The sequence below is a fragment of the Bidens hawaiensis genome, unplaced genomic scaffold (genome assembly GCF_021521415.1).
Source record: "Bidens hawaiensis isolate Kalapana, Puna unplaced genomic scaffold, B.hawaiensis_p1.1 tig00026469_1, whole genome shotgun sequence".
Taxonomy (NCBI): Eukaryota; Viridiplantae; Streptophyta; class Magnoliopsida; order Asterales; family Asteraceae; genus Bidens; species Bidens hawaiensis.
The window spans coordinates 158,960-169,268 of NW_027494258.1; the positions used below are offsets into that span (position 1 = coordinate 158,960).

The 10,309-nt window shown below is 34.8% G+C and overlaps 1 protein-coding gene and 1 pseudogene across 1 annotated transcript; both read right to left on the reverse strand.

Annotated features, from left to right (window-relative positions):
* Window positions 1-414: 414 nt before the first annotated feature.
* LOC143573496 (nascent polypeptide-associated complex subunit alpha-like protein 1 pseudogene) lies at window positions 415-1,771 on the reverse strand (annotated as a pseudogene).
* A 2,803-nt stretch (window positions 1,772-4,574) lies between these two features.
* On the reverse strand, window positions 4,575-9,180 carry LOC143573492 (inositol-3-phosphate synthase-like). Its single transcript, XM_077058356.1, has 10 exons — window positions 8,991-9,180; window positions 8,850-8,918; window positions 7,367-7,502; window positions 6,653-6,900; window positions 5,825-6,051; window positions 5,618-5,733; window positions 5,348-5,524; window positions 5,068-5,256; window positions 4,920-4,982; window positions 4,575-4,829 (listed from the first exon to the last, which is right to left on the reverse strand). The coding sequence occupies exons 1-10, from the start codon at window positions 9,176-9,178 to the stop codon at window positions 4,710-4,712; spliced, it is 1,533 nt and encodes a 510-aa protein (XP_076914471.1). The 5' UTR covers window positions 9,179-9,180; the 3' UTR covers window positions 4,575-4,709.
* Between the last annotated feature and the right edge of the window lie 1,129 nt (window positions 9,181-10,309).

Consider the following 10,309-nt stretch of genomic DNA (forward strand, 5'->3'; position numbering starts at 1 on the left):
TTGGCAAGTGCTGAACCATTAAGTGCTGAACCATTAAGAGGTTTGTATGGGTAAGTGACTTTGAACCATTAAGTGTTGAGCCAGTAAATATTGTTTGGTTGGACATCTGAATGATTGTACAGAATAACTATTTTACCCCTTTGAACTATTTTGTGCTAAATAAACTGCACATGTTCGGTTAGATCTGAATGACCATAGTGAATGATTAATAATTATAACAGGGAACTACACAACATCATAAAGAATCCAAACTTACATAAATCCTTCAAAATCCATGGTTACATACTAAAATCCGAATACAAATTAATACTTTGCATACAATTTTAACTAATTATTTGAAATTAGTTGACTAGCAATCTAGTCACAAACTAGTCATTTACTCAATAACATGTGAACCCCATTGTTGGTGTATGGCTAGCAGTATGCAGCGTCGCAAGGTAATTTCATTAATGTCGTTACTATATCTCCATCAGCAGCCTTGGGAACTTTGACGGCCTTTGGCCTAGACACCCCAGCTTGAGTCATAACCAACTCAATGTCCTTGGCTTCCACTCCGTTCTCATCAATGTATTCATCATCTTGAGCCGTGGTTGAGGTCTCCGGCTCGGACTCAGTTGAATTGTTACCTAGATTTGGGGCTTTAAACTGCTTTGCTGCCTGGCTTTTTAATTGTGAGCTTAAATTTTCTATTCTGGCCTCACCAAATATAACATAAGTAGGTGAAGTAGGGCTTTTAAATACACTAGACTTCAAAATCACAAACAAAATCTGCAAGAGTAATCAAATTTATTAATATGTGAGCAAAAACCACCAAAATAATTACTGAATTGATAAAAAAAAACTTTCATGACTAACACATAAACCAAGTTCACACTTTCACCAATTCATGCAACCAAGTAAATCTATATACCATCTTATGGTTGTGTTTCAAGTTGTTACCAATTTATGAAAAAGAGTGCCATTTGAAAAACTAAACAAAATTTCCGTTTGAACCAGCAAAAAAAATTAACCATTATGATTTTTGACCCATTAACCAACACACTCATTTTTCTAATGTATTTTTGCACATTAAAAACTTACATTTTTGCTCTTTTTGACAGTAACACGGCTAACAACAGGTATGGGTTTTGCAAATAACTCAAAGCCCGTTGGGTGTTAATCGAGTTTTACAAAATATAACTAATCAAATAACTAATTACAACGACTATTAAAGCGCATTGTCATATTCTTCTACCAATCTACCATCAATATTTGTTTCACAAAAGGATCTAATATATATCACATCACATAAAAGGAAAATCACCCTCTGTTTCACAATGGATTTCCTGAAAAACTATATTTGCTAGTAGTTTGTTAAAGTGAATGAATGAAAAGTTATAATCATGCTTCAAACAAACATAATTTGAAACTAATCTTAAGGTTTCATCTAGACCATCTAGCTAACTATTTTCAAGTTGTGTATCACTTACTTCTTAGTATCACTAAATATATGATTAAACATTATATAATTTTTTCACATACTCTTATAGAATTCCAGATCATAACCGAAATTAACACACGTGATGAAGATGGAAATTACTATTGGAGAAAAAGGTACCCGAGTAGCAGATGAGATCGATTGGGTAGCCAGATCTGTTCGATGATTAGATTGAGGGTTGGGAGGATGGTAGTTGAGAGTAAGAAGTGATGATATTAGGATGAGGGTTATCTTGTCCTCTTTTTCATTCAGCTCCCTATCCAGTCTGAGCGAATAAGAGGGTAAAATATCCATTCAGATGTATTTTCTAGACAATCCAAACGCTCTGGTATCTGTGCGAATCAGATTTGCACATTTGAATGGTTTCATTAAGAGCTAAACAAACAGCCCCTAAGTCAACTTAACATCTACGTGTTGTGGTGAGGCTGTTAAATGGGAAAATAGACATAAAAACGCTCAACCACACACATGCATTGCAGCGCGTTAACTCATTAAATTCAAACATAAACATTAAACAAAAAAAGTGTAAAAGATGAAAAGTATAGGTCATCAAAGTTGAAAGTGAAAAAATGTTGATGACTAAAACTAAAATATATTTTATGATATATTTGAAACTATGAGAAAGTATAGGGACCAAAAGTAAAAAAAAAGTGAAAGTTATATAAAAAAGAATATTACATAGTACAAACTTGGATGCACAATGTTTCTCCCACTTTTATTATTATATAAATTTATTATTTTCTTCAAATGGCAAATTTTATTAGGAAACAAAAAAATTGGTCTAGCAAGGAGCTTGACTAGAACATTTACACACATGTAACACATCATTACAAAAACATACCTGAAAATATTACAATCAAAACGAAAACGAACCCCATGATTCCTAATCCACCCCCACAACTTTCCTTCTATTTTTAACCCATAGGAGGCTATTTCTCTTAGTTTCCTCCTTTAGATGATTAGCCGAGGCTCATTTGTTGTTAAAGAGAGCCATGTTTCTCATCTCCTATATATACACACCAGCATGCCGTGAGGATCATCAATTGAATTGTTTTCTTTTTAGTTCCTTGGGCGCCACTAGTTAATGAATATTAAGAGGTTCCAAATCTTGAAAGCATAAATTGAGGGAATTCTGCACCAACTACTAACAAATTGTCATATTGTTGATGCAACATAGCAAGTAAAGATGATGTCTTCAATTGATTCTCTTTCTCCTTCACATAACGGACATCATTTGATTTCATCAATGGCATTTCTTTTGTATACGTATCCAAGGTATCAATTCTTCCCAACCTTCCACCCAAATAAGGTTAACTTTTAATGGGACCCACCTATTCCAATCCATTAACCTTTTGATAATGTATTATCATTTTTAGTTTATAGATTTAATGGGAATTTTAATAATCGAATCAATACAGGGCATACTAAACAAAAACCAATTAAAGAACTTCGAAAAAGCCATAGCAACTGTAAAGTGATTTTTTTTAACGACAAATATTTATAAAACTCGCTGAGCTGATTAGAAAAAACTAATCAAGCACACAAAAAACAAAAATTACATGAAAACAAGAGCGTTTTGGATCCACTTGTTTCAACTTATTTGTACCTTTTTGTTCCTAGTTACAATCCAAAGAAATGAGAAATATAAAATAGACTAAAAAATAAGCCCCGTCTTCAAGTCTTTAGCTTCAAAAATCGCCTTAATTATAGTCTTCCAAATAACCCACCATATAGTAAAAAAAAAGTCCTTCCACCAACAATTTCTTCTTTTTTGACAAACGAACTTGATCCAAACAAGAATAAACATTCTTAGGTTCCATAATGATCGGACCAACTAAATGTAACCAAGAAAGCATTAACTGTGTCAAGCTTTAGAAACTACCCCACAACATGCAAAGAGATGAAGAGTTGTTTCATTGTCTCTAAAACAAAACGGACATAAAATACACGGCGCAATCTAGCCCTTTATTTGAGTGATTGGTTCTAGTCGGTAATCTATCAAGGAAAAGCCACTAAGCGAAAATGTTTATTTTTTTAGGACACTTACATTCCATCTAGTTTGCCATGAACTTCCCAAGAGAAACTTTCTTTCAATTAATTTCTTTATTTGTTTTACCTCAAACTCTTGTTGATTTTCATAATCTCATTTCCACATATCCTTACTTGAAGACAAAGTATGATGATTGATCAGCTCAAGCATCGACCGCTATTACATCTCCTCTACTCCTCTTCTAATTGGCGACGCCAATCCCATACCCAACTTTGATCATGAATCTGACCACCAATGCAAAGTGAAATTTCTGTTAGTACCTCAATTATTTAAGCATAGTATATGACTTCACTAATCATACATTGCAAGATGATTCACTTTGGCCACTCTAAATGGTTGAGTAAACAAAAAAAGTTTATTGTTGTAGGTCTCATACCCGGATAAAGGAGGCGGGGGGAAAAGAGCCCTAAATTTTACTCCGGTTTAGACCCCTAAACTGTTGAGCCAGCCATGTGAAAAGGCAATGGAACAAACAAATGAAGCCAAAAAGACCAGCAATAAGCTTCTTTATGTTTGTTCCTTGGGTTGGGAAAATAGATGTTAAGTCAACTCAAGATTCTTAATTTTTTTTCTTATATATTAGGGGCACAAGATGCTTACCGAAACTACCCATATGCAACCAACCAATCAATGTCTAAATACCTCATAAATCTATCAAAGAACCCAAACCATTAGGTGTGGTATTTGCCAAAGTACCCAAACTCTCTTTCATTGCTTTTTTCAACAAAGTATTCGAGTAGTACAAGCCGAAATTGTTACCCGATTGAGTTTGTTAAGCGATTAGGGCGGTGAACCCAAACTACCAAAATGGGTTTGCCGAGTACACCCCAAATATCCTTAGTGGTTTGAAGAAACACATGGGCTTTGCATAAAAGAGAACGGGACAGTAAATGAAAGATAATAAAATGGTGTAGTTGCTAACTAAAACCCCTCCGCTACACATGGTTTTAATAAAACACTTATCATTTAAAATTTAACAATATACATTGGGCAAACCCGTGCACAAAGACCCCATGTGTTCAGGGGTACGAACGCATATTAACCATAAAACTTGGTTTTATTTTGGAATGCGTTCATCTCCGAATAAATACTTGCTAAAACAAAGTACATCGCACACATAACATTTGTAAAAAAACAACATAACTATTAATAACTTAAAACACGCCCAAATCCAAATCCTCATCACTTGTATTCCAAGATCATGTTGTTTTCCGGTGCCAATCCAACACACGCCCTCAGTATGTTCTCGAGCATCGCCCTCTGCTTTGCTAGTGCATTCACCACTGGTGTACCCGGAGGCACCTATTCAGATCACAAACCAAACCAAACCTCATTAACATCATCATATGACCGACCAATACCTTAAAACAACCAAAAGATCTCGAATCTTACAAGAGGCGCCTTGGTAAGGTAACTCAGAATCGTAGCCACCGGATGGAACGAATGGAACTTTTCCTGTAATAATAATAACATACTCATTATCGATATGGCATTTACCAATCAAAACATTTAATGATAAAATTAGAAACAAGAACCGAACCTCGTTTTCAGCTTTGAGTTGGATACGGGTGCTGAGCTCAGCAAGCAAGACCAAGTCCAAGATGATTGGAGCCGCCAACAGAGAATCCTCACACGTGTTGTGTAGAACGATTGTGCTTTTACCGCCCATGAATATCTCAGACGTGTACTCGTCCATAGCTCTCTTGCTATCTCCAACATATGGCACATACTACACAAACCGGTTCACAACATTAATCCTACGTTTATGTTTATTCATAACGGCAAAACAATATTATTTTTGTTTGTTTTGTTATGCATACCTTGATGACAACCACATGGTCGGGATGCTCACCGGGCTCGTATAGAATTGCATTGCTGGAAACCATGTCATCAACGACGTTGCTTTTCGAGATCTCTTTGGAGCGGAACGTTTGTGGGGCCGAGAGGTTCATCCCATCATTGTTTCCCAAGTGATTGTAGCTCACAATGGATGTTGGCTGTTTTCAAACCATAAGTTTTGTTTTAAGTTAAGGTGTTAATAGACTCACAAATCTTGAATTAATAAAGCAAGGGGTTATCAGTTATGTTACCTTAATGCCAGCTCCAACAAGGAAGTCAACAAGAACAGACTTCATCTTGGTTTGACCACTCTTAAAGTCATCTCCACCAATCAAGGTGTTTCTCTTGATAGCCAAATCAATAACCCCTGCATCCACAGACCAAATGAAATAAAATTATGATGTGCACATATTCATCAACAAACAGAACTTAAACATGAAAGACGGCTAGCTAGCTACCGGGTACGAAAGTGTTTTGTGGGCTGCCATTAATAAAAGGTACGTTTTCAAGAATACACGCGATTGCATACACAGTAGACGGTGAAATCTCGGCCTTGTTTTTGTCTAATGATGCAAACAAGCTTTCCATTGTGTCGTTAAGCCCGACCACTACATTGCTGTATCTTTCCGTGTTAGCAGTCCACAAAACAACCACTTTGTCTACCTTATTAGCCTCCTTAAACTCCCTGTTTAAAAAAAGTCAAAATTACAGTTTAAATAAGTCAAAATTGTAGGCTTCAGTGGGTAGAATAATAACAAGAGCTAATTATATAGATGGTGCATGCGGTTTACACAAAGTAACGCCTTTGGGTACCAAGGTTTAAAAATAACAAGTTTGTGGCCTAAGTGATGATTTACTAAAACAGTCGAGTTAATACACAATAAGTCCTTCACAGGGTATTCTGGTCATTTTACCTAAAGTTAACACAAATTTATTATTATAACTAATTTACGTATTTCTCAGAATTAGTCCCAAAAAGTGATGGTTTAGCAAAATAGTCTTTGAGTTAGTACACAAAGAGTCCCTGAAAGGGCATTTTGGTCCTTTTCTCTTAAAGTTAACAGAAATTTATTAATATTATTATAACTAATTTAGGTGTTTTTCAGAACTAATCTCTCAAAAAATGGTTATTTAGCAAAATAGTCTTTGAATTAACACACAAATAGTTGCTCATAGGTTATTCTGGTCATATTACATAAAGTTAATAAAAAAGTAAACAACATGGAGCATTTGTGTAATTAACTCTAAATAAAATAATAAATAATGTGATGGGATAGGATAGGTACCTGATGTCTTTGATGATCTTTTGGATTTGTTCATTTTTGGTTCCTTCGATCACGTTGTCTGCACGTTCACCTTGGTTTGCAGCAATGAAGTCAGGGTCAAAGATACCAGGAAGTGGGACCATGGATTCCATGTAAGGCCTTAACTGTTTCTGGAGATCAATGTCCAAAACCTTGGCTCGAGCCATTGAGTCAGCCAGGTTCATGCTGCTTATGTCCCATCCACCAAAAACTATGTCATCTGGGTTCACCTATCATTATTCATATTTTTCCATCATCATTGAGTTCATGCTTATTATTCGTTGACCCTTGTGTAGTATATGCTTCAAGTTAAGTATTATTTTTGAAATATGTATCAGAGAACATTATTGATATATTTTATATTTTGTAGTTTATGAAATGTCTGGACTCATCATATATCTTCATGAGGTTCAAGATCTCCCCAAAATGAGATCACGTGCAAAAAACTCTTTTTTATTATTATTTTTCTTAAAGTAACTTTTTTTATTACTTTTTCTTTATAAACTTCTAAAGGGCGTGAGAATCTTTAATGAGTTCATATATTATTTTACTAAAATAAAACAGCAGACATAGAAAAGTAAAGCATAAAGATGTTTTATTTGGATGGATTTGCAACTTGCAAGTGACGGATCTTAAATCAAACTTTTTGAAATTTGAATATATATTTATGTATATATATAATTAACATACTCATACCATAGGGAGGAGGCTTTTAAAAGGAGCATAGATCTCCTCTCCATTAAATGACCCAACTCTTATAGTTGATGCTTGGGTCAATGATCCAAAGTAGTTGGCTTGTTGCACCTTTTCCTTTGTTGCCCACGATATTCCTCTGTTTCATTTATAATATAGATTAATTTTCAATTAAACAACAAAAAGAAAATGCAAGAAAAGAAAGCTAAATTGTTTGATTGCAGAATAAAAGCTGTATTTCCTTTAAATAACTCTTCTGAATAAAAACGTTACTTGTTTGGACCAAGAACATACTAGTGGAGATAAAAGGTGACTTGGACATGACACAACATGTCATGCCAAACAAAAACCTTTTTCATATATAACATTTTACATATTTTTCACAATCACAACTTGTTCAAACTAGTAGCAATAAACTTCATTGTTTTACAATCACAACTTATTTCAAACTAGTAACAAAAAACCTTCAATCTCTAAGTAAGAGCCCTTTCTCACTAGTCTTGCTTACAGATTAAAGATAAAATATATATATATATATATATATATATATATATATATATCCAGTAAAATCCGTCTTAAAGCAAAAACTATTAATATGATCAGAGAAGGCGGGACCACCTAAGAGAGAGAGAACGATCCCCACCAAGACCCCGGCTCTAAAAACTTTTTGTTGCTGCAAAAAATTAAAGGTGATAAACAAATAGCTATGCTATAGCTGAAATTACTTGTACACTATTTGTTTTTGTAAAGTTTTAGATCCCTTCACAATCGCATTTTATTCAGGGGCGAAGTATGAGAGGATTGGGGGTGACCTGGTCGCTGCCGTTTTTTCGCTTAGTTGGGTAAATATTCACCATTTTGGCTGAAAATTTTATAGATAGTGAGCACGGTCACCCTCGTGGTATTGGGTTCGTGACTTCGATCACCGTTATGACTAAGCCCAAGCTTCGCCACCGATCTTATTTCAAACTAGTTACAATAAACTTCATTCTTTACTTATTTCATACTGCTAACAAAAAAGTTCATCTTAAATTAAGAGCCTTTATCACTTATCTTTCTTGCATGTTAAAGATAGTATCCGGTATAATCCCACTTATAACGAAGATGGGACCACTCAAGAGAGAGAACGGTCCTCACCAAGACCCGGCTCTAAAAACAAACAGTTTTTCCTATGTTAACTATTTGGAGCCGGGTCTTCTTATCCCTACAATTAGCTCTTCTATAAATGAAATTGTACTGTTTGTTTGTGACATTTTAGATCCTTTAAGAATCACAACTATTTAAATTAATAGTCCTTTGCCACTTGCTTTGCTTTTAGGTCAATAATATATTCTTCTAAAAAGCAAGATATCAAAAACATCATATCAAATTACTTTGGCTTTTGACCAAAGGATAGGTTCATGTGACATGTACATAACTACATACACATGCACAATGCAAAAACCCGAACCCGATTAGATCCGAACCCGAAAACAAAAATACTCACTCCCGATTGGCGATGACACCGGCAGTTAAGGTCGATCCATTGTTTCCTCCCCATCCGACAAGCATAACCCTAACACAAAACACAATTCACAAAATCAGAAGCCAATTAAACACAGTAATTATTACGAATGAATTCACGCACCCTAGCTTAGGAACATGGGTTTGAGTCTTGAATTCGTATTTGACGGTCTTGGGCTTGACAACCCATTGATAAGCCCCGTCTTTCTCCTCGTGAACGAGCTCGGTGGTGTCGTAATTGTACAGCGAGTGTATTTCGTCATCGGTGTACTTAACGTTGGGACTTTCTACCTTAAAGCTCTCGATAAACATGTTCGCTAGCTAAGGTTTGGTACGTGTTTGGGGACAAAGACAAAGAGGGGAGGAAGTGTTTTGTGTTTGTGTTTGTGTTTGTGCTTTTGCAATGCCAAGTTACTACTGTATATATAGAGTTATAGCTCGTGGTAGGTCCCATAGACACGTGTTAGTTGGTAAGTGGCGGTGGGTCCTACTGTGGTGAGAGCCTCTATTTTATTCTAGGAGCTTGCATAGGAAATATAATATAAATTTAATAAGGTAATTAGTTAAATCAGTTAAATCTTCGTCATACAAATCAATTTATTGATGTTTTTCAATTTTCATAGTAAACCAACCAAGAAGTGCTTTTGGCTTCAAACAACTTTGCTTTAGTTTTTAAAGTTAGATATGAGTTCTAAGTATGTGAAAGGATAAGGAATGAGATAATGCGTCTCACTAACATAATAGTGATCATGACTTTAACGTCTCATTAAAATGGCATGTGTCACACCCCGACCAATGAAGGCGAAAACGTCGAGGCGCGACATGATTGCTCATTGCACAATGACACTATAAAGTTACAATATTTAAACAACTCATTTAAATCCATATCATCATAAATAACACAACAATTGTTCATACAAAATGCCAAATAGATAGATAAACAAATAACTTGTTCTTTTATTTTCTAATATCCTAAAGCCAAGATAATAAGTTTCTTCAAGTAATCCAATCAAGCTAACATCAAACCTGTAACATTGCATAAAATAGAGTTTGTCAACACGAAGGTTGGTGAACAATTTTCATAGTTTTGGACAATAAGTATATAGTATGAAATCCACAACTAGTATATGAAAACAATAAATAATAGCAACAATTTAGATAATAAAACCGTCAATAAGAATACATTGACGACAATAATGAAATCGTCAATAAGAATACATTGACGACACCTTTCTATATGGGGATACCATATATACTCGGAATTAACGTATGATCATACTTTGATGAGGCTACCCGCCTTAGCATTCAAGAATTTGCACATAATCATGTAAAGCATATAACACCAAATCGAGCATTTATTTAAGTAAACATATACAATACGTGTTGTGGTTTAAGACTCAAGTATAAATCATTTGAATTTGAATAAGTATGCAATGTCATCCC